This window comes from Halichoerus grypus, chromosome 9, assembly GCF_964656455.1.
Source record: "Halichoerus grypus chromosome 9, mHalGry1.hap1.1, whole genome shotgun sequence".
NCBI lineage: Eukaryota > Metazoa > Chordata > Mammalia > Carnivora > Phocidae > Halichoerus > Halichoerus grypus.
The window spans coordinates 84113552-84139166 of record NC_135720.1 but is presented as its reverse complement, the minus strand read 5'-3'; the positions used below and the strand labels follow the sequence as shown (position 1 = coordinate 84139166).

The 25615-nt window shown below is 38.6% G+C and overlaps 1 protein-coding gene across 1 annotated transcript in view; it reads right to left on the bottom strand.

Annotated features, from left to right (window-relative positions):
• Positions 1-25615, bottom strand: part of B3GAT2 (beta-1,3-glucuronyltransferase 2) — a 73153-nt gene that overhangs the window by 20784 nt on the left and 26754 nt on the right. The window contains exon 2 of the mRNA XM_036067170.2: positions 1968-2112. Coding sequence (XP_035923063.2) covers positions 1968-2112 — 145 coding nt within the window. The remainder of the gene's footprint in view (positions 1-1967; positions 2113-25615) is intronic.

Here is a 25615-nt window from a genome sequence, read left to right as displayed (position 1 = left end):
TCTTCCCAAAATACTAATAATTTACTGAAAACTAATTTGCAAAGCAAGTTCCCACAAGAAGAAAATCATTCAGTGTGGCAAAACCTGTTTTCCTAGAGACAGAAATTGTATTCCTATTTTGAAACAAGGATAATTAAGAACTAGGCAAATCATTCATATTTTTTGATAGTTCTTATATTATGCTTTGAAAATATACTGAAACACTCAGAAAAAGCCAAACATCAGTCATGTCATAGAGCGAAGTTTCCCAGGGAATTTAGCAGTAAAAAGGTATCAGATATCTTATCACAGGCCAGGCCTAATGCATAAAATCCATGTGCCTTTCTTGAGTTTTAGATATATCTATTTGATCCAAACTCTGGGGGTAATCAATGCAAATATTCAGTGGGTTTACTGGATACTTGATCATCTATGTAAAAGTTCTTACAACAAAATCCAGGAAGACTTATTCAAGTTGTCCTCACCTTGAAGCTACCTTGCAGGGTTGTAGGCAGAGATCCTGGGTGTAAGGAGACACGTCTGCAGAGCTTGTGGTGAAGCAAGGCTCTGGGAAAGGTAAGGACCAAACACCTATCAACTGGCGGTTGAGCTTTAGCAGTCTCAACTCCTCACTTAGGAACCGGGACCTGGCTTCTCTTTGAAGAAGAGAAGACGGAAGCCAGGAGAAGGAAGAACACATCAGAGAAGACCTCAGTGGTCATTCAGGCTACGCCTCATTCCACACATGGGGAAGCTAAGTCTCGGGGAAGCAAAAGACTTTGTCTAATGCCCTCAAAGTTTTCTGCTCAAAGTTACACTTCCTCTGGGCAAGAAACAGATTCTCAAAAGACACAGCCTTACTCCTAGCACTCTTCATAATCTTGCTCCCTCAAATATATAGGATTGTCAAAATAAAAGTGATGAATCCAGTTCAGAATGCAGCCTTCATCCCACCAGAATTCTGAGTATAGAGATTTTGACTGAAGTTGGGAAATACACACAAAGGACTGACCAAGCACAGGAGGACAGACAGACAAGCAGAGAGAACTGTGTTCCAGACTTGAAGATGGAGATCAATCTTGAAGCTTTTCTGCCTCCATCTTCTAGGTTATAAATATCAGTGATTTTTCTTGCCTCTAAGCCTCATGTTTTAAACTGCATCCTTCCAGTTACCATAGGCATCGTTTTATATAAAACATTACCATAAAGTGACACATTTTAGGATTTGTGGACTACTACTGGTCTTACTCAATTCAATGGGTTGATCAGAGAATAAAAACTATTTTTTTAGGGGGGGAAGGGCAGAGAGTGAGAACCTGAAGCAGACTCCATGCCCAGCACGGAGCCCGACACAGGGCTCAATCTCACAACCCTGAGATCATGACCTCAGCCAAAATTAAGTGTTGGACTCTTAACCGACTGAGCCACCCAGGTGCTCCAGGGGATATAAACTTTAAAAGATAGTTATACTCAGTTAATGTCTGAAAAACCAGAAATCCAATTTTATGTTTCAGCTATTAAATATATCAATAAGCACTGAATTTATTAAGCATTAAAATGATCAGCTTGTCAATTTCACATCATTCTTAGACTTATCAATAAGCATGTGATATACCGAAACCAAATGGACTCCTAGAGAGGGGCATCAGAGGGCACGGGCAGCAGCCCCGGTGACGAGGGGCCGAGTCTGGGTCCCACCACTGACCGGACACCCGGACCGGCACCTGGCACACACACACCTGTTGAAGAGATGGCCACATAGAGAGCTGACAAAAATGGGACAGAATGAGCATTTCTAATCACCCACAAAGTCCATTTCTACTTGAATTAATCAAAAAGCCTGTCTTGAAGTTTCCTTAGTTTACCTGCTGAATGTAATAGGATCTAGGGTCCTTCAAAGCTTCCTTCGTCCAGGACACTGTTACGACAAACAGGACCACTGGGAGAACAATCAGGGAGGAGCAAAAGTCACCACCCACACTCCTCACCTGCCATGTCGATGGCAAAAGGCCTGTCTGCTCTCCAGCCGGTGTACCAGCCAACGACTTTGCCGTTTTCCACCAACGGACGTTCATAGCGTCGCCCACCAACCAGGCCCACTGGCCAGACAGAGACTTTACGTGTAGTTCGCATCTATAAAAAGGGGAAAGAGAGGTGGTTTAAGTTTCCTGAGGGAAAATAACCTGAAGGGAGGAAAGAAATGTGAACCACACAGCAGAAATGGGGTGGGTGGGTGGGGTGGGGTAGGGGACGCAGATTTTCAGAAGCTGAAGGTTCCGAACAGAACCCGCCTACTGGCAGCCTGTGGCCTGACGCACAGCTGCTGGGCACCATCGGCCACCCTCTGTCGCGGTCAGCTGGCGGCTCCAGGCTTCAAAGAAATAAAGTGGGTGTCAGTATCTGAACATCACTTATTGGAAGCTAAGTTGTGACTATCAAAAATATTTTCTATTTGTTTCAAAGTTGAATCTTCAAACTTTGCATCTTTGGAAGTGAGAGAGGTTGACTTCCCTTTAGGAAACTTGATTGCTCAGTAACAGCAAAAATTTCACTCAGAGAAGCCACGGGAGTTGCCTTTCTATGAATTTTTTATTTATACAGACACAGAAATAGCGGCTGGGGGCGTTACTAATGGCATCCAGACATAGAACAGACACCAGGCATTCTCCAGAGAGACAAAAAGAAAAACGCACCCTACGTTCCGCCTTCCAAGGGAAACTGGCCCAGCTAGAGGGGGAAACGCGTCACGCGGTCAGCTGCAGCAGCTGGCCTTCTCTCTCCCAGCACACACCGCGGCGCCTGGCGGAGTTCTGGGTAAAGACAGCCCTCCACTGCAAGTGATCTGCTGGATTTCTTCAAGGGGAAAGACATGCTCACAACAAAGCTGGCTGATACTGGGGCAGCATTCTGGGGGAAAACCACCACCACCTTCTAAGACACGTGTCGAACAGGACCAGAAGCAGCCCACAAGACACCTTTGTGCAAACTAAAGCTTCCCTTTTCTCAGGCACACACGTATGCAGGGGCCTGGGGCTTGGCCATTAACGTACAGGCTGAGGTCAGCTCCACTCACCCCCTTAGCTGGGGTGTCCTTGGGCGTAACCTACCCAGCTGCACTTGGTGGGCCTGTTGTAATGACAGTTTCAACACCAAAGCTTTTTTCCCCCCCAACACCAAAGCTTTGCCTTTTATTTGCTACAGAACTGGGTCATGATCAGTTAACCAATGGTTAAAATGATGATTATCAATCAAGGATTTTTTTAAGAAAAATTATATACTTGGGAAATATTTTCAAATATAATTCAAATGAAAAGTCTCATTTTTAAGATTTATTTATTTGAGAGAGAGAGAGCACAAGCAGGGGGAGCGGCAGAGGGAGAGGGAGAAGCAGGCTCCCTGCTGAGCAGAGAGCCCGACCTGATGAGGGGCTCGATCCCAGGACCCCGGGATCATGTCCAGAGCTGAAGGCAGATGCTTAAAGGACTGAGCCACCCAGGCGCTCCTCAAATGAAAAGTCTTATCATTAAAGAATAAAAAATAACTAGAAGCTCCCATTTCCCAGGCATTCCAATTTCATTTACTAATCTCCCACCTCACTCCAAAAAGATTTAAGGGCATGAAGCAGTTCAGGTAACAAAGATCTCACTGTATTGGTCTTCCACAAATCTGGAATTATTTTTATAATCTATTACTTTCTCAATAAATTAATCACCATTGCCTTGTGCTCATACTAACTTATATGAGGATTTTTAAAAAGTCCTACTGAGGTATAATTGTAGAAAAGAGTTCATAGTTCAGAGACTACTGTCTAAGAGACTTGCTTATAAGGCTGGCCCTTGGCTGGCATCTGGGAACCTGGCTTTTCAAACAGTCCCCACGCTGATAGTTTTGTCTGCCTGGGGGCACTGAACACCTGTATTCCTTTTGGGAATCTGAAATATTGGCGGGCAGGAGGTGCCTACGTGACGATAAAAAACCATAAAAAACCCTGAACTCTGAACGTTACATGGGTTTTGCCGGGCATAAGCATCGCATACCTGGGGTGACAGTTTTGCTGCTGGAGGGAAGATGTGCTTGTGTGACCCCTTGTGGGAGGGAGAGAACATAGGGAGCCTACACATGGATTCCTCCAGACCCTTCTTCCTGGTGTCTTGTTCCCTCACTGAGCTGGCTATGTATCCTTACTGTGTCACTGTCATAAATCCAAGCCACACGTTCAACTATATGCTGGGTGCTAAGTGTCCCAGTCAATCACCAAACACATGGCTGGTCTTGGGGGATCCCTGAAAGAATAAAATGTAATTTTTAAAGTGTAAAATGTGATACATTTTGATACATGTATGTAGCCATGAAACCATCACCACAATGATGAATATATTCATCATCCTGCAAAGTTCCCTTGTGCTCATTTCTTAATCCATCCCTCCCATCACCCTCCACATCCTTGATCCCCTTATCTGCTCATCCCCTATACCACTGATCTCCTGTCCTTGTGCATTAGTTTGCATTTCATAGAACTGTGTATGAATGGAATCACACAGCATGTACTTTTTCATTTGGCTTCTTTTACTCTGTACAACTATAAAAAGATTCATCCATGCTACAGTGTATCAATAGTTAACTCCTTCATATTACCAAAGAGTATTTTGTGGTATGGATGTGCCACAGGTTGTTTTTGTTTTTATCTATTTGCCTGTTGACAGACATACGGGTTGTTTCCAACTTGTGGCTATTACAGATGAAGCAGCTGTGAACATTTGTGTACATATGAACTTCACTTTTTTTTTTTTTTTGATACCTGAGGGGAATGACTGGATCACATGGTATGTATACATTTAACTTTTTAAGAAACTGCCAAATTATTTTTCAAAGTGGTTGCACCATTTTACATTCTCACTAGAGTGTGTGAGAGTCCCAGTTACTCCACATCCTCATCAACACATGGTGTGGTTAATGTTTAATTTTAGCCATTCTCATAGATAGTAGTATCTCACTGTGCTTTTAATTTGCATTTTTCTAATGACTAATGATGTTGACTATCTTTCGTGTGCTTATTTGCCATGCATAATCTCTTTTTTGGTGAAATATATGTTCAAATCTTTTGCCTGTTTTTAAAACTGTTTTCTTACTGTTGAGTTTTGAGAGTTATTTATATATTCTGCATACAAACCCCTTCTCAGATGATTTATGATTTATGAATTTTCATAATTGTGATTTATTATTTACAATATTTTATATTTATGCTTTATAAATATTTTATCCTAGTCTGTGGCTTATCATAATGTTCATTCTCATAATAATGTGTTTTGAAAAACAGAACTTTTAATGTTGATAAAGTCCATCCAATTCATCAATCTGTTCTTTCATGGATCATGCTTTTGATGTTATATCTAAAATCTTTGCCTAACTCAGGGGTGCCTGGGTGGCTCCACTGGTTAAGCGACTGACTCTTGGTTTCAGCTCAGGTCATGATCTCAGGGTTTTGGGATCGAGCGCCCCCCCCCAGGCCCGCCCCGTCAGGCTCTGCACTCAGCATGGAGTCTGCTGGAGATTATCTCCCTCTCCCTCTGCTCCTCGCCTTCTTGTGAGCACTCTCTCTTTCCCTCTCTCCCTATCTCTCTAAAATAAATAAACTCTTAAAAAAAAATAAGATCTTTGCCTAACTCAAAATCACAAGAGTTTTCTCCTCCTCTCTACAAGTATTATAGTTGTAGGTTTTAGGTTTATGATCTATTTAGGTGATGATCTATGTTGAATTAATTTGTGAGTATGGTATGAGAGACTGACTGTACCACCCAAGCACTCCTGAAGTTATTTTCTTTCTTCTTTTTGCATATGGATATCCAATTGTTCCAATCACAATATGTAAATGGATATGCAATTGTCCCAGAACAACTGCATTGTCTTTGCACCTGTCAAAAATAAGCTGCCGAATACGAGTGGGTTTATTTATGAACATTCTCCTCTGACCAGCTGGTTCACTTGGTGATCTTGACGCTAACACTCTCCTGACTCACTGTAGCTTTATAATAATTCTGGTAGTCAAGCAGTGTTAGTTCTCTTTGTTCTTCTTCACCAAAGTTGTTTTGACTGTTCTAATTCCTTTTCCTTTCCATGTGAGTTTCAGATGCACTTGTCCATTTTAGCAAATTTTGATTGGGATTGCATTAAATCTATATATCAATTTGGTGAGAACTGACAAGCTTAACAAAATCGAGTCTTCTAAACCCACGAATATGACCTAGCTCTTCACTTACTTAGATTTTTAATTTTCCTCAGCAATGTTTTTGTGACTTAATTCTTGAATCAACACTAACATTTAATGTTTGTGTCCTAGGTCTTCTCCATAAGTGGGGGGAAAAAAAACCCAGAAAATTTATTAAATTTCCACAGAAATATAGCCCTCTCCCCAAATCACTCGACCTTCAAACTCCTGTTCCCTCACACACTGCAGAAAAAATAAACATTTCTATTTTTTTCGTTTTATGTATCAAACATGCCAAACATATGAAGAAACTACAATCTAATACATATGGTTTTCCTGAATTGACACAATGGCCTTATATCTATCTATAAAGTACTAAAAATAGTACTCTGTTCTTTTTTGGTATTTCCTTAATATTTTTCAGCTCCTAAATTGCTTTTGCGCAGAGCACTAAATTTTCAAATCTGCTAAACACTCGTAAACAGACCCCATCTCAGCCTCGTGTGTCCTCTTGAAAATGCATAAGTTGTGCCCTGCGTGCCTCAGGTGCCAAAAACTTCTTGATAAGCACCAGGTAGTAACTGAAATGAAGACCACGTGTAACAAGCAAGCAGTGCGAGCCTGTGCAGGGCCAAGGGACAAGCTCACAGTCAAAAGAGGAGGACAGACAATAAACGAACAGAAGTTAAAAATGTTTTTTAAAATAGGAATGGAGAAATCGCCATTAAGGAGAATAATAAACCATAACTGTGAGACCATTAGCATGAGGCAATTAAACATGGCCAAGCACGAATTGTGGCAGGCTTTTCACTTAAGCTGGGCCATGAAAGACATGTAGGATTTGGCCCGCAGACTTCAGAATAGCCTCAGGTTCCAGGTAATGAGATGAATCCAAGAAGCAAAACTTCACATTTCTGTGCAAGTTTCTTGCTAGAAAATGCAGGTTTGGTTTAACACATTTCAAATTCCTGAGAACAGCTCAGAGATAACACTTACTGGTGTTTGATTTTTTTCAGAGACTCGGGTGTTCAAAGGTGAAGGAGTGACTATATGAACGCAGGTGATATGGCAGGATTATGTTTCCGAGTATGCTAAATTAAAAAAAAGAAGTTTGTCATTTAAGTAGTTTAATACTTTGGAAAGATCCAGATGCCCTTGCCATGTGTGCACTGCTCTGAGAGTGAATGTGGAATGCTTCATCAGAGTTTGACACGGCCCCTCGGTACACCACCACTATACTACATAGAATGTGCCAGACATTTCAAAGGAAAATAGCACAGCTATTTACAGAACTTCTTCATTTCACCTCTGGGAGCTATCTTTTGTTCTGTGTCCTTTTCACTCAATCTATGCTCTTTAAGGATTCCTTGGCAGCCACCTTCTTTTCTGAGAAGGGTGCGGCGAGAGAGATTACAATGACTGTTACTATTAAAAGTAAAAACACTTTCACATAACTGAAATATTCTCAGTATTTAAAAGTTTTGTTACTTTCTTAACACAAAATAGTAGTTATGTAACAGGCACAAATTCAAGTGCCTGGTGTGAGCCCCAATCTAAGACAGAGGACTAAAGCACCAGATAGGAAGACAAAGAAGAAGCAATTCACATATTTCTAAGAGTTACCATATTACAAATAGATCCCCAAAGCATTCTCTCCCTATTTATTCAATGCCAAAGTCATAACCTGTCCTTTATTTCTCCCACCATGACCTCAATTAAATAGACTGGCAGAGCAATGTTAACCAGCCAAAATCGTGGGCAGAGTAATTTCCACAGACCCAACGGCTACAAAGGACACAAAAGAAACATGTGGTACATCTCCACGCTCCTCCTAAATGCCACTTAAACTATCCCGGGGCAGGGGTGCCTGGCTGGCTCAGCTGGTTAGGCATCTGAGTCTTGATCTCAGCTCAGGTCTTGAATTCAGGGCTGTAAGTTCAAGCCCTGCGATGGGCTCTACTCTCCAATGCTGTGGAGACTACTTTAAAACAGCAACAGCAACAACAACAACAACAACAACAACAGCAGAAACTATCCCAGGGCAGGTGGTGGTTATCTTCATCTTCTCCAGGAAAAGGAGGGAAGCAAATGACTACTTCCCCTCCCCGTGTCTGGTGACCCTTTCCAACAATCAGCTCCTGGTTGTTTTAGCCAACTATTTTTTTCTGCAGCTTTACATCCTTTTGGTCCCTCCTTGGGGGTTGGTAAGAGCCAGCTCCAGGGACTGGAATACTTCATGAGATCATACACAGGTGATCATCAGAATGCCCTTAGAGTAAAACAGAAAAAGTTAAACAAACGCCTTTAGCTTCCTTCAAGACATGCCACTAAGGTGAAATTTTGTCTTATTTTTTTTCCGAAGGGAAATGAATAAAGTTCTTGATCTTCTGAAATTTAAAATGCTATAGGCAACCTCAAGGAGAATTACAATAAAGAATGACACTCGGTATTCTGCTTTTTTTTTTTTTTTTTAACATTTCAGTGGGAAAGCAAAACACCCTAAATCCAACAGGATCCAGTAAAACTGAAGACACAAAAGAAAGAGCAGGACAAATGTAAGGAAGGAATACAGAAATGATGACCCGGAGCCGAGGGTCCTTTGCCAATCTCACTGTCCATAAACATTTGATATTTCCAACGCAGAAACTACATTATATAATCCAACATACCCATAAAATTCCTTGGGAACAAGTTTGAAAATTAATGTCATATCTGTGCTTTCTCTTTCTTGCATCTGCCTCCTAATGATTTTAGCATCCATTTCCCTCAACTCATTGACCCTTAGCTCAATGCTATTCATTCCAGTGTCCTTCACATATCTTTATATTGCCTTGGATCTTTTTTTTGCATGATCTCCATGTACCCCCATTCCTGCAGCATGAACTTTTGAGGTGCATAAAGTATCTAAGAAGTCTAGAAAGCAGAAATGTTCCTAATATTATATTCTAAACCCATCTATGTCATTGGGTAGAAGATCAAGTCTAACATTTCTTCCAAACCTGCTGTATTTTTTCACTAAACATCTATCACATAATGTGTGTCTGGTGCTGTGCTAGGCCCTGAGCAAGGCTGACAAGGTTCGCCTACCAAGCCAACACCTCAGGAGAGAAAATGCAATGACACATGGAATTGCAAAATTAGTTACTTAACTTCTATGCTAATAAGGGCTGTAAGGGAAGTAGACAGCGCTACAGGAGCAGGCTGCAGAGGATCTGACGTGATCTGGGAGCTGCTGAAGTTTCCTGGAGGACATCAGCATGAGCTAAGCCTAAAGCCTGAAGCAGTAACCAATGGAGACAAGAAGACCAAAAATATTCCAGGAAGAAAGGAACTCAGGTGCATGGGCCCCTAAAAGGAACATTCCCCTGCATTCCTTAATTAAAGAAAAAAAAAAAAAAAAAGATCTATTGTGGCCAGTGGATATTAGGAGTCAAGTTTCTCACTGTTGGAGTAAGGATTTACAGCCAGAAAGTAAGGAAGTGCTCAAAAACAAAAGCAAATAAAAAGCTGCACACAGATGGGGGCATGTAAAAGACACACAGGAGTCAACTGAAGGAGCTCCAATTGGCCAAAGCTGGAAAACGTGAGCAACAAATTAAGGAGTGTTGGATTATACCCTAAAGTATAAAGTAAATACTAAATACTAATATCACCTGAAATACATAAATGATTGAATAAGTAAATGGACAATAGACAAATCTCCCATTCAGAAGCATTCCAAAAAATTTATGTAGATAACCCCCCAACAGGGAGGTGGAACACACTGCTTAGGTATGAGCTGCACACAGTAACTTCCTAGGAAGTTTGGAGTGAGGGAGGTGCTTTACAGTAAAGAGATCTGATGAGACGAATGATCAAGGTTAGCATCAACATTGATAAGTCATGTTGATAGTATGTATCCTTTTTGTGATGTACCAAGAAAGGTTATATCTGTAGTCTTTTCTAATACCATTCTTCAATAAAAGGAACTGGGGCTCCTTAGAAACTGCCATTTCTAAGAGTGGGGCAGAACAGACACAAGGTGAGCCTGAAGTATCTTATAGCACCAGAAAGGAAGGAAGCGTTAACAAACAAACAAAAACCTCAAGCAAACCCACACTGGTGGAGGTATGTCAAAAGGGCACAGCCAACTGAAAGAGCTCCAATGGCCAGAACCAGAACAATTTGAGTTATAAAATAATGTTGATTCTCTATACCCTTGACATGATGTTATGAATGTAGCACTTACCACTGTGGTCTTCTTCCTGAAAACCCATAACCCCACAGTCTACTCATGAAAAACATCAGACAAATTCCAATAGAGGGGCCTTCTATAATACACCTAACCAGCGCTCCTCAAAACTGTCAAGATCATCAATAACAAGGAAAATCTGAGAAACTGTCACAGCCAAGAACCTTAAAAAACATGACAACTAAATGTAATGTGGTATCTAAGATGGGATCCTGAAACAGAAAAAGACCATTAGGTACAAACCAAGAACATCTGAGTAAAGAATAAACTTTAGTTAATACTGGTTCATTAATTCTAATACATGTACTATACTAATGTAAAATGTTAATAAAAGAGGAAACTGGGTATGGAGTATAGGGAACTTTCTAGTATCTCCTCAGTTTTTCTATAAATCAAAAACTGTTCTCTTTTTTGGAGAGGGAAGATGGGACGGTAAGAAATGGGGGAAGATCCTGTGCTCACCACCTCCCAGGGACAAACGGCAACTACATATACTGCAACTCACTCTGAAAATGACCTGAAGTCTGGGAGAACTGACCTTCTGCAGCTAAAGTCATAAGAAGTCCACGTCGAATAGAGTAGGAGGGGCAGAGATGCAGCTGGGAGTGAAACCTCCAGCGTGGCTACCCACAAGCAGGAGGGACATCACAAGCATGAGCAGCAAAAGGATCAAGCCCCACACCAGGAACGCCCAGCCCTGGGGACCTACACTGGGAAGGTAAGTCACCTTAATGTCTGGCTTTAAAAGTCAGTGGGACTGAACTCCAGGAGAGCCAGAGGGGCTACGGGAAACCAAGTCTCTGCTTTAAAGAGCTAGCACTGTATCACTCTGCACGAGACCCAGCACAGAGGTAGCAGTTTGAGAAGCATCTGGGTTGCACAGGACGATTTACTAATTTTAGTACCTGTGCCACAGAGGCAGGGATCTGTGGGAACTTTCTCCAGGAACAGAAGCGCTGGTGGGCACCAATTTTTTTGCTCTCCTTCAGCCCACATAACCACTTGCACATGTAACATTAAACAGGACAGACCACATATTCGACCACAAAATAAGTCTCAATAAATTTAAGAAGATTGAAATTATATCGTTCATCTTTTCCAACCAGAAATCAATTACAACAAAAGAACTAGAACACAAATGTGGCACTAAAAAGCACAATACTAAACAACCAAGGGGTCAACAAAGAAATCATAGAGAAAAACAAAAAATACCTGGGACAAATGGAAATGGAAGCACATTGTTCAGAATCTTTGCAACACAGCAAAAGCAGTTCTAAGAGAAAATTTACAGCAATCTAGGTCTGTCTTAAGAAACAAACAAAATCTCAAATAAACAATCTAAACTTACAACTAAAGGAGCTAGAAAAAGAGCAAATGAAGCCCAAGGTTGGTAGAAGGAAAAAATAATAAAGATCAGAGGAGGAATAAATGAAATAGAGATAAAAAAAAATAGAAAAGATCAATGAAACTAAGAGCTAGTTCTTTGAAAACATAAACAAAATTGATAAACCTTTAGCCCGACTCAGGGAAAAAAATACTCAAATGAAATCAGAAATGAAAGAAAAGAAACACACTCAAAATACACCAAAGAAATACAAGGAATTATAAGACTACTACAAAAAAATTATATACCAACAAATTAAACAACCTAGAAGAAATGGATAAATTTCTAGACACACATGATCTTCTGTGACAGAATCAGGAATAGAAAACCTGAACAGACCAATTACTAGTAACAAAATTGAATCAACAATCAAAAAAAAAAAAAAAACCTCCCAACAAACAAAAGTCCAAGACCAGATGGCTTCACAAGTGAATGCTACCAAACATTTGAAGACAACTTAATAACTATCCTTCTCAAACCATTCCAGAAAATAGAAGAGGAAGGAATGCTTCCAAATTCATTCTATGAGATCAGCATTACCCTGATACCAAAACCAGAAAATGACACTACAAAAAAAGAAAACTACAGACCAGTATCTCTGATAAACATAGATGCAAAAATCGTCAACAAAATGTTAGCAAACCAAATTTAAAAATACATTAAAAGTATCATTCATCACAATCAAGTGGGATTTATTCCAGGATGAAAAGATGGTTCAATATAGGCAAACTGATAAACATGATACACCACATTAACAAAAAGAATAAAAATCATATAGATGTAGAAAAACCAACAAAATTCAATATCTCTTCATGACAAAAACTCTCAACAAAATGGGTATAGAAGAAACATACCTCAACATAATAAAGACCATACATTACAAACCCACAGCTAACATCAAACTCAAGGATGACAAGGTGAAAGCTTTTCCTCTAAGATCAGGAACAAGACAAGGATTTCCATTCTCACCACTTTTATTCAATATAGTACTAGAAGTCCTAAACACAGCAACCAGATGAAATAAAAAGCATCTGATTGGTAAGGAAAAAGTAAAACCATCACTATTTGTGGATAAAATGATATATATAGAAAACCATAAAGATTCCATAAAAAATAATACAATAAATGAATTCAGTAGAGTTGAAGGTTAAAAAAAAATCAATAGATGGAAATCTGTTGCATTTCTATACACTAATAACAAACTAGCAGAAAAAGAAATTAAGAAAAAATACCATCCACAATTGCATCAAAAAGAATAAAATACCAGGGTGCCAGGATGGCTCAGTTGGTTGAACGTCTGCCTTCGGCTCAGGTCATGATCTCAGGGTCCTGAGATGGAGCCCCACGTCAGGGTCCCTGCTCAGCAGGGAGTCTGCTTCTCCCTCTCCCTCTGCCCCCACACCCCCACCCCGCTTGTGCGTGCTCTCTCTCAAATAAATAAAATCTTTTTTTTAAAAAAAAGAATAAAATATCTAGGAATAAACTTAACCAAAGAGGTGCAAGACCTATACTCTGAAAACTAGGATATTGTTGAAATAAAAGATGACACAAACAAATGGAAAGATACACCATGTTCATGGACCAGAAGAATTGTTAAAATGTCCATACTACCCAAAGCAATCTACAGATTCAGTGCAATCCCCATTAAAATACCAATGGTATTTTTTCACAGAACTAGAAAAGATAATCCTAAAATTTGTATGGAACCACAGAAGATAGCCAAATTCCCAAAAAAATCTTAAGAAAGAAGAACAAAGTTGGAGGTATCACAATCCCAGATTTTAAACTATGTTACAAAAGTGTAGTAATCAAAACAGTATGATACTAGCACAAAAACAGACCCACAGATCAATGGACTAGAATAAAGAGCCCAGAAATAAACCTTTGTCAATTAATCCATGACAAAGGAAGCAAGAATATACAATGAGGAAAAGACAGACTCTTCAATAAATGGTGTTGGGATAACTGGACAGCTACATGCAAAAGACTAAAACTAAACCACTTTCTTATACCATATATAAAAATAGTCAAAATGGATTAAAGACCTAAATGTGAGACTTCAAATCATAAAACTGCTAAAAGTAAACATAGGCAGTAATCTAGTGGACATCACCCTTATAACATTTTTCTGGATATGTCTACCCAGGTGAGGGAATCAAAAACAATGGGGACTACATCAAACTAAAGGGCTTTTGCACAGCAAAAGAAACCATAGACAAAATGAAAAGGCAAACTAGTGAATGGGAGAAGATATTTGCAAAGGATATAACCAATAAGGGGTTAATATCCAACATATATAAAGTTGTCCTACAACTCAACACCAAAAATAAACCAAACAATCTTATTTAAAAATGGGCCGAGGACCTGAATAGATATTTTTCCAAAGATGACATACAGACGGCAGACACATGAAAGATACTCATCATCAGGGAAATGCAAATCAAAACCACAATGAGATACCACCTCACACACATCAGAATGGCTAGTATCAGAAAGATAAGAAATAACAAGCGTCGGTGAGGATGTGGGGAAAAGGCAACCCTTGTGCACCATTGGTGGGAATTTAAGTTGGTACAGCCACTGTGGAAAACAGTAGGGAGGTTCCTCAAAAAACTAAAAATAGAAGTACTGTACAAACCAGTAATTTCACTTCTATATTTACTGGAAAAAATTAAAAGACTAATTAGAAAAGATATGTGCACCTCTATGTTTACTGCAGCATTAATTATAATAGCCAAGATATGGAAGCAACCTAAGTGTCCACCAGTAGACAAATGGATGAAGAAGATGTGGTATATATACAATGGAATATTACCCAACCATTAAAAGAAAGAAATCTTGTATTTGTGAGATTATGGATGGACCTAACAGGTAATACACTAAGTGAAATAAGTCAGAAAAAGACAAACACCTTATGATTTCACTTCTTTGTGGAATCTAAAAACCAATCAACCAAATAAAGAACAGACACAGACTCATAAATACAGAGGAAAAACTGGTAGTTTCCAGAGGGGAAGGGAGTAGGGAGAGGGGTGAAATAGGTGAAGGGGATTAAGAGATACAAACTCCCAGTTATAAAATAAGTCACAGAGATGAAAAATACAGCATAGGGAATACAGCCAATAACACTGTATTAACACTGTCTGGTAACAGATGGTAACTACACTTATCATGGTGAGCATTTTATGTTTATACTTGTTGAATCACTATGCCATACAACTGAAACTAATGTACGTCCACTACAGTTCAATTAAAAATAAAAATAAACTGATCTAAGAATACAGTCCATTATTAAAAAAAAAAAAAGAATTTAAGTTTCTAAGGCAATCATTCCTTTTCCATCCACCCCTGTGAGGTATGATGCAGACTATTCTCTAGCTTGGGGGTCAATTTTTCTCTCACTTTTTGTGCTCTTATTTATCATGCAGACCAGAGGAGCATGGCGCCAAATGTGGTCCTGCAGGAAAGTTTGGTTTGGCCTGCACAGAGATGTTGTGTTTTAAATTGAGATATGTTAAAATGCAAAGATTTCTGGCCTCTTTGAAAATTCGGCAAGCTGGGCTAGCATTCCATATGGCAAAAGTGGCGCTGCAAGGCTGTGTACCTAGCCCTCCGCTGTGGTCCACGGTCCCCCACCGCTCCCATCACAGCCCCAAAGCTGAGTCTCAGTGTCAGTCACCATGATTACTAGTTGGTGCTGTCACAGGAGGTATCCTTATCTCTAAAGTGGGAAACTGAGAAACACACTAAATGGGCCATGCATTTCGAGAAACAGGGAGGCAACACTGTTGTATGTATGGAAATGAGAAATGTTCCTGTATATTTAATATGCAAAGTATGTATACAGAAGACACCATTTGAAACATAGGAACTATAAGAAATCTATGAAAAAGTAACATAATTAAAAACCTTAATAAGTGAAATAAATCAGGTCGTAGTTTCAGTCCTTTAAGTTTTAATACCAATTAAGTAACCGCTTATACATGGCCAACTTAAGTATGCTACATGCTTAAAAGCATATGAATTTGTGAATCCTGGTATAGACTGTCTGGGAGGAGCTAGCTTGGGCTCTGCTTATTATAAAGCTATACTAATCAAGACAATGTGATATTAATGTAAAGACAGGTAAATAAGAAAGATCAGAGTTCAGAGGGAGTTCTTCCCACAGATGGTTGGGTTTTTTTTGTTTTTTTTTTTTTACTAAGATGCTAAGGCAATTCAATGGGGGGAAAGGACATGGTTTTAACACACAATGGTGGAAGAATGTGGCATCTATCTATGTCAAAAAAAAGAAAGATAGAAAAAAGAGAGAAAGAGAAAAAGAGAAGAAAGAAAGAGAAGAAAGAAAAGAAAAAAGAAAGAACAGAACTCTAATCCCTATGTCTCACAAATGCATAAAAACTCAAAATGGAATCACGGACCTAAATACAAAACCTGAATTTATACAACTTGTAGAAGAAAATACAGGAGAAAATCTTTGAAGTCTTAGGGCAGGTGAAGATTCCTCAGATAGTACCTAAAAAATTCAAACTTTAAAAAAAATTCAGAAATTGAACTTAAAATTAAAATTTTCTACTCTCCCAAAAGATACTGTTAACAATTTTTTTAAAAGTAAGTCACAGACTGGAAGGAAACATCCTAATACATATCCCTGACAAACAGCTTATATTCAGAATACACCGAATTCTTACAACTCAATAAAAAAAGTCTAAAGGATGAATAGCATTAACCACTGTTAACATTAAATGATTAAAAAATGGGTCAAAAGACTTAAACAGACATTTCAAAGAAAAATGAACAAACAATTAGCATATGAAAAGATGTTCTCCATTAAAAATAAAAATCAGCAAATTAAAGCCAGCAATTAAAATCACAAAATACCATTATACTCCCACCAGAATGGCTAAAATTAAAAGACTGACAATACCAAGTGATGATGAAGATGTGGAGTAACTGGGTCTCTTATACATTCCTGGTGGGAGGATAAAATGGTACAACCACTTTGGAAACCAATGTGGTGATTTCTTACAAAGTAAAAAAAATATATACTTATCATATGACCCAGCAATTTCATTTGTAGGTATTTACCCAAGGGAAAGCAAAGCCTATGTCCATATAAAAACATGCACCTGAATGTTCACAGCAGCTCAGCAGCTTTATTCATAATAGCCATAAGCTGGAAACAGCCCAAACATACATCAACTTGTAAACAGATAAACAATATGTGATACATCCATTCAATAGATTACTACTCAGCAAAGAAAGTAATGAACTATTGATATTCATAATATGGATGAATCTCAGAAACATAATGCTGAAAGAAACCAGAAAAAAGGCTACATACTGTACTATTGCAATTATATGAAATTCTAGAACAGGCAAACTGATCTATAATGACAGAAAGCAGATTGGAGGCCGTGATGAAAACTGCCTATAAATGATTATAAGGTGATAGTTACAAGGGTGTGTTTGCTAAAATACAGCAACTCTACACTTAAAATGAGTCCATTTTATCATAGATAAATTATACCTCAAAAATACAACTCAAAAACAAAATAATTAGAAGGTTTTGACATGAATTCATGATTAGAAGACCTAGAAATACCAACACCTCAATAGCGATAAATACACCTAACACCCTGATCTTAGTTTGTAAATACCATTCTCCAATAAAAGGAGTCAGGGCTCCATGGAAAAGTGGCCGATTCCACAACTGGCACAAGGAAAGTATAAGATGAGTCTAGAATACTTTGTGCCAGAAAAGGAAAGATGTGCTCAAAGACAATGAAGGACATGTGGAATGAAGACAGAAGCAGGTCTGAAGGGTTGCTGGCCAATGTGGGAACAATCTGAGCATCAGGAAGAAGGACTCTGATGGATTAAATAAACAACACTTGGGGGAAAAAGGGAACAAGTCTAAGGTTACAGGTTGGGGTGTATGTGAGAGAGAAGCTGCTCTTTAAGAAGGACACCAGTTAACAGAGGAAAAAAGAAAGGCGCAATAAGAAAATAACCACTTCATACCCGCAATGTACTAATTCAAGCAACAACATTCACTGGATGTTAGAACTCTCGGGTAAAAGTTGAGAAATAAGCCATTCAACTACCTCAGTATCAACCTGTGGCTTACCGAGTAAGCACAAAAGAAAAATGTGCCTTCACAATGGAGAGACTTGGCAGTCACTACCTTAACCCAGTGGTCAAGCTTGGTGTCACCACCCACAAGATGACCTAACAATTTATGCCACCCCACTGAATGCAGGAGAGGAGGACAAGGTCATCTATGTGGTATTCTGACTAAAGGGGTTTGGCCTGAATATATTTGAGGAAACAGATGACTGACACATGACAACCAAATGCAGTTTATTGTGCATGTGGACTTATCATCATGGTCAAGCCTATGAGCTATTTAAATTTCTACTTTTCTCAAAGCTCCTAGGGAAGTAGGCACTGTTGCAGCAAAGAATCCCAGCCTAAGAGTATTACATCATGGTGACAATACCAGACCAGAGGAAAGGGTTATTACTTCGGAGGTACTCCTACCCCACAAGAGCCCATCCTCTCTCCAGCCATCAATGTTAAAATATATTCCTTATAAAAATTTCAAATAAGTTTCATGATGAAACCATCCCTTGTATAGATCTATATACTTTAGTAAAACTTGGTGTTTACTGAAAATATGAACATAATTGCCAATGACCATGAATCTTCATTCGGATATATCAAAAAGTAAAACTTTACATAATATCAAACATATAGTTAGGTCTGCAGAAAAATTCTGCAAACATGCTAATACAGTTCAGTATTGTAAGCTGTTGCCCCCTTTAAAATGTGATCCTTTTGCTACACATTCCCCGAAATCTTTCAAGAGTCCTGAGTTCTTTAATGGCAGAGAGCGTGTTATCTCTGTGGCAGTGGAGTTCAGCACGTGAAAGCAAGTGTTTATCAAACTGTAGATTTTACTTAGTGCGGGTATTTAGAGCTCTAACCAACATCTGATGGCTGGTCTCATTTTTGTACTTGCCTTTTCATGTGACTGACACTCATATTCAAAGAAGCTGACCCACATTTCAGAAAAAGTTATAAATACTATGGACTTGAAAGCATTAAAAAATCAATATGGTCTCAGAATATGTACTCTGGTGCTATGTGTGTGCACGTGCGTGCGTGCGTGCGTGTGTGTGTGTGTGTGTGTGTAGAGGAGGGATACTGGGAGCATATACTGGACTGTTTAACTTCTTTTTCATCATTATGTAAGAGGTAGCAGAGCTCACTACAAGAATGGTGGCATTGGCCATGCTCGATTTGCTTTCCTGAATGAGTACTGATCCCAAATATTTTTGCTCTAGTTTGCTCAGAACTATAAGTATGTGAGAAAGTTCCAATTCCTTCATTTCTGTTTAATTTCTCCATATGAAAACCAACTACCCATCTCCCATTATTCTCATGGAGAAAAGTTGTGCTGGTGGTAGGGGAAGGTCTTTAAAGTACTGAGATATTCTTAAAAGATGCTGGTTATTGGTCATCCAGTTGGTTATTGGTCATCCAGTTTCAACATTAAGTATGTTCTAGGATGGATGGACACACACACACACATACAAACACACACACACACACACGCACACACAGAGCATTCTTTTAAGACAAGTTCTGAGAAAAACACATACTCCTATTTCTTTCCCAGGCATTAAGATGTAACCTCTCTTTTCACAGAAATGGAAAGTAATAAAATATTCTGTTTTATTATTCATCAACCCTGTTGCCTTGTCCCGTTTCATGTAAGACCCTTCTACCTGAAGGTTTCTTTCCCAATATTGAATTAACATCTATTATTACTTCAAAAAAGGATTTAAGGCAATTTACAGAGATACACACATAAAAGAAAATTAAATAGAGATGACTGATAATCAAAAGCTTTCCTATATATTAGCAAATACCACAGAAAGAAGCATTACCACAGCAAAAGCAAATATGGAGTGTTAGGCATAAACTTATTGAGAACAGTACAGGAACCATAAAAGGAAAATTTTAAAACTTTACTAAAGAACAGAAATGATGTAAATGAGTGCAGTGAATGACCATGGCAGATACTGCTGGTTGCCTACTCAATCTCCACTCTCCTCGTCCTTGATAGCTGAGCTTCAGTTTGGTTTAGATGGTGACCAGCTGACATGACTGAGAAGATAGTGACCCCTCTCTCATGCCAGGGGTAAATTCTCACCTGTTTGAGTATTGGCAGTTCTGGTCATCAGAGGAACTGTGCTTAGCTGCTTCTGGGAAAGGTTCCCTCACTCCTAAGAGACTCCTAAGTTCCCCTTCCACCTCAGCACATAGTCATGTTTATATGTGATGGTAGGAACTGTAGTGGCCATTTTATAACCAGGAGAAGGACAGCCTGAAGACAAAACTAACATTCTGAAGATGGCAGTGGTGACAGATGGAAAAGATTCTGGACCCTTGATGACATAACTGAGTTGTTCAGTCAGATAACCCTGAAACCTGTTTTACACCTGGACTTCCTGATGAGAATGTGGCTCCTTGTTCACTACAGTCTAACCCCTTCCTGGGCTCACAGGAAGACTCCATGTCTTAGCATTCCTTGCAGTTAGGGGGGAGTCATATGGCAAATTTTGGATTGTGGAATACAGGAAGAAGTCATGTAAGTCAGATCCAAGTCTGGTCCTTAGAAATAACCTGTGTGGATGAATTCTACCAGACATTTAATGAACAGTTAATACCTGTTCTCAAACTATTCCAAAAATAGAGGAAGTAAAGAAAGCAGGAGGCCAGCATTATCATGATATCAAAACTAGACAAAGACACTACAAAATAACTACAAGCCAATATTCCTGATGAACACAGATGCAAAAATTCACAACAAAATATTGGCAAATGGCATTCAATAACACATTAAAAGGATCATTCACCACAATCCAGTGAGATTTATTCCAAGGATGCAAGGACTGTTCAATATTCACAAATCAATCAACATGACACATCACATTAACACAATGAAGGATAAAAATTGTATGATCATCTCAGTAAATGTAGAAACATGACTTGACAGAATTCAACATCTGTTCATGATAAAAACTCTCAACAAAAGGAGGTTTAGAGGGAACATACCTTAACATAATAAAGGCCATACATGAAAAACCCAACACTAACATCATACTCAATGGTGGAAAAACTAAAAGATTTCCTCTAAGATTAGGAACAAAACAAAGATATCCATTCTCACCACTTTTATTCAACATTGTACTGGAAGTCTTAGCCATAGCAATCAGGAAAGAAAAATAAAAGGCATTGAAAATAGTAAGAAAAACTGTCACTATTTGCAGATGACATAATAGTATATACAGAAAAACCCTAAAGACTACCAAAACTTGTTAGAATAAATGAATTCAGTAAAGTTACAGAATACAAAATGAATACAGAGAAATCTGTTGCATTTCTATACAATAATGAAGTAGCAGAAAAAGAAATTAAGAAAACAATTCTACTTACAATTGCACCAAAAATAATTAACTAGGAATAAATTTAACCAAGGATATGAAAGACCTATACTCTGAAAACTATAAAATATCGAAGAAAGATATTGAAGATGACATAAACAGAAAGATAGTCCATCCTCATGGATTGGAAGAATTGATATTGTTAAAATGTCTGTAATAACCAAAGTAATCTACAAATTCAGTGCAATGCCCATCAAAATTACCAACAGTATTTTTCACAGAACTAGAACAAATAGCACTAAAATTTGTATGGGACCACAAAAAACCACGAATAGCCAAAGTAATCTTGAGAAAGAACAAAGCTGTTGCCATCACAATCCCATATTTCAAACTATAATACAAAGTTTAGTAATTGGGGTGCTTGGGTGGCTCAGTTGGTTAAGCATCTGCCTTTGGCTCAGGTCATGATCCCTGAGTCCCAGGATCAGGCTCCCTCACTGGGAGTCTGCTTCTCCCTCTGACCGTCCCCCTTCTCGTGCACACTCTCTGCCAGCCCCCCACTCTTAAAATCTTAAAAAAACAAAACAAAACAAAAAAAACCTGCACAGCTTTAGTAATCAAAAAAGTGTGGTACTGACACAAAAACAGACACATACATCAATGGAACAGAGTACAGAGCCCAGAAATAAACCCATACATATATGGTCAATTCATCTACAACAAAGGAGGTAAGAATATACAATGTGAAAAAAAGTCTCTTCAATAAATGGTATTGGGAAAAATGGACAGCTACATGCAAAAGAATGAAACTGAACTACTTTCTTAACACCATACACAAAAATAAACTCAAAATGGATGAAAGACCTAAATGTGAGACTTGAAACCATAAAACTGCTAAAAGAAAACACAGGCAGTAACCTCGTGGACATCAGCCTTGGCAACATTTGTCGAGAGAAAACAAAAGCAAGGGAAACAAAAGCAAAATAAACTATTGGAACTACACAAAAATAAAAAGCTTTTGAACAGCAAGGAAACCATCAACAGATGAAAAAGGAAACCTAGTAAATGGGAGAAGATACTTGCAAATAATAGACTCAATAAGGGGTTAATATACAAAGTATATAAAGAACTCATACTACACAACACCAGAAGAAACAATCCAATTAAAAAATGGACAGAGGACCTGAATAGATATTTTTCCAAAGAAGACATACAGATGGCAAACACAAGAAAAGATGCTCAACATCACTAATCATTGGGGAAATGCAAATCAAAACCACAATGAGGTAACACCTCACACTCATCTGAATGGCTAGAATCAAAAAGACAAGAAATAACAACTGTTGGTGAGGATGTGGAGGGAAAAAAACCCTCAGGCAGTGTTCGTGGGAATGGCAAACTGGTGTAGCCACTGGAAAACAGTATGGAGGTTCCTCAAAAAATTAAAAATAGAAATACTGTATGATCCAGTAATTCCACTATTGGGTATTTACCCAAAGAAAATGAAAACACTAATTTGAAAAGATATATGCACCCCTACGTTTATTGCAATTTGATTTACAGTAGCCAAGATATGGAAGCATCCCAAGTGTCCATCGATAGTTGAATGGATAAAAAAGATGTGGTGTATACATACAATGGAGTATTACTCAGCAATAAGAAAGAATCAGATCTTGCCATTTGTGACAACATGGATGGACCCAGAAGGTACCGGGCTAAGTGAAATAAGTCGGACTGAGAAAGATAAATACCATGATTTCACTTATATGTGAAATCTAGACAACAAAACAAAAAGCAGAAACAGATCCATAAATACAGAAAACTGATACTTTCCATAGGAAATGGGCGGGGGGAGATGGGCAAAATGAGTAAAGGAGAGTGGGAGATACAGGTTTCCAGTTATGGAATGAATAAGTCACGGGGATAAAGGGTACAGAACAGGGAATATAGTCAATGGTATTGTAATAGCACTGTATGGTGGCAGATGGTAGGTATATTTGTCATTAGCATAGCAAAACAGACAGATTTATCAAATCACTATGTTGCACAATTGAAACTAATATAACACCATGTGTCAACTATACTTCAATAAAAATAAAACTTAAAGGGGTGCCTGGGTAGCTCAGTCGGTTAAGCATCTGTCTTTGGCTCAGGTCATGATCTCAGGGTCCTGGTTCTAGCCCTACATCGGGCTCCTTGCTCAGCGGGGAGCCTGCTTCTCCCTCTCCTTCTGCCTCCCGCTCCCCCGCTTGTGCGTTCTGTCAAATAAATAAAATCTTTAAAAAAAATAAAAATAAATAAAAATTTAAAAAATTTAAAAAAAAGGAACTGGAAACTGTAGTACTTAAATATGCAACAACTCTTACAAAAAAGCTTGGGCAATCGACCAGCCTTCTTCCATTACTAGAGTGACCTTAGAATATGTTAAGTGTTAGAGTTAGTGCAATGACAAGATGGAAGCACTGGGATGTCAGAATCACCAACTCTGCTCAGAAGAGTCACCAACCCCCAGCAAACTTTGTAGGGCCAATCAAGAAGCTTTTACTCTATCAAGCTTATCAGATGTCCAGCTTTGCCTGCTGCAGCAGCCAGTACTATTCTACTAGAAAAGTGAGATTATATGCTCACTGCTTAAGCCATTTTTTTATTGTTTAGGTTGAGGTTTTGTAACATAGTCAAAAGCTTCCCATTTGTTACATGTGCCATATTCTTGGAACAGAAGTCTCAAAAGTATATAGGATTCTTCACATTCAGGCCTAAAGTAAAGATCCCTGACAATAGCCCTCTTGGCCATAGCTATTCTGGTCTGTTGGTTTGGTTCAGTGCTATAAAATCTGTAACTGCTGAATCAGGGGAAAATGCGGTATGAATTTAAGAAGATAAATCTAAGGCATCTAAGGAAGGCATGTGCCTGAATGAAGGAGGGTAAGGAGCATCAAGGACATATTCTCCAGGGAGTTAGTCCTAGAAGCTGGATTCTGTCATTTCTGTACAGGATTCACATTTACAGGGACTTAATTCACAAGAAAGTAGGAATGTTCCATTTTGGTATAGTCTTTGACTAAATAGTCTCTGAGCAGAACTAGAGTTTAAATTTTTCCACTGATTAATAAAGCATTAGAGTGCTATGGTGATCAATACAGTGAAGTACCTCATGGCAAGTTCTAATTTCCCAAGTAAATAATGTAAATAAAAAAAATTTATGGGAATTCCAATTTAAAAAAATAAAGTTTGACAGGAAGAAACAATAGATCAGAGATGCACACAGCAATTAACATAGATCTTTAAAATATGGCACAACATGGAGAAATACAAAGAAAAATCTATTTCAAAATATCATTTATATACATTAAAAGTACTGCCCACAAAATGCTATACATTTCACAAGGATACATACAAATAAAACAACCCACAGCACACATATTAGAATAGATGCCTGAAGATAAGCATAAAAAAATCCAAACAGAATAAGGAAGGAAACTTGCAATGATGGCAATAGCAGGTTAGGACTGGTAAGTATGATCAACTTTACCTCTGTACCTGAAACCTAAGAGAAAGAAAAATATTTTCAGGATCTCCTGGTGGAAAATACACTCAGAGTTTGTGACAAATGAATAAAAGAGAAGAGGGAGGAAAACCTCTAAGATTACAGGATTAAATAACCCCAGAAAATAATTTTAAAAATTTGATAGAACTTTCCTAAGAGTAGTAAGTAGACTCTGTAGCCGCAGTAAAAGGTTTACAAAGTTATCATGACCAAACTGTACACTGATCAAAAATAAAGATTGGGGCACCTGACTGGCTCAGTCAATTGAGCATGCAACTCTTGATCTAAGGGTTGAGAGTTCAAGCTCCACACTAGGTCTAGAGATTACTTTAAAATAAAATCTTTAAAAAAAATACAGATATAGGTGGATCTTGAAAGAAAACCTTACTAAGAAAGCCCAATTCTCACTTGAGCACTCGCTCTTTCTCTCTCTCTCTCTCTCTCTCACACACACACACACACAATGCAGATGCTGTTTACTCAGTATAAGATTTACAACATAGTTTATTTAATAAAGTTTTGTTTACATATTAAGCCCTTGGGAGAAGAGTATCAAAAAGCAAAATGGACGAAGAAACAAGACATGTTTTAAATAGAAGAACAGAGATAGGATAAAAGTAAAAGGATAGAGGGATGCCTAGGTGGCTCAGTCAGTTAAGTGTCTGCCTTCAGCTTAGGTCATGATCTCAGGGTCCTGGGATCAAGTTCCACATCGGGCTCCTCTGCTCAGCAGGGAGCCTGCTTCTCCCTCTGCCTGCCACTCCGCCATGCTGGTGAGCTTTCTCTCTCACTCTCACAAATAAATAAAATCTTA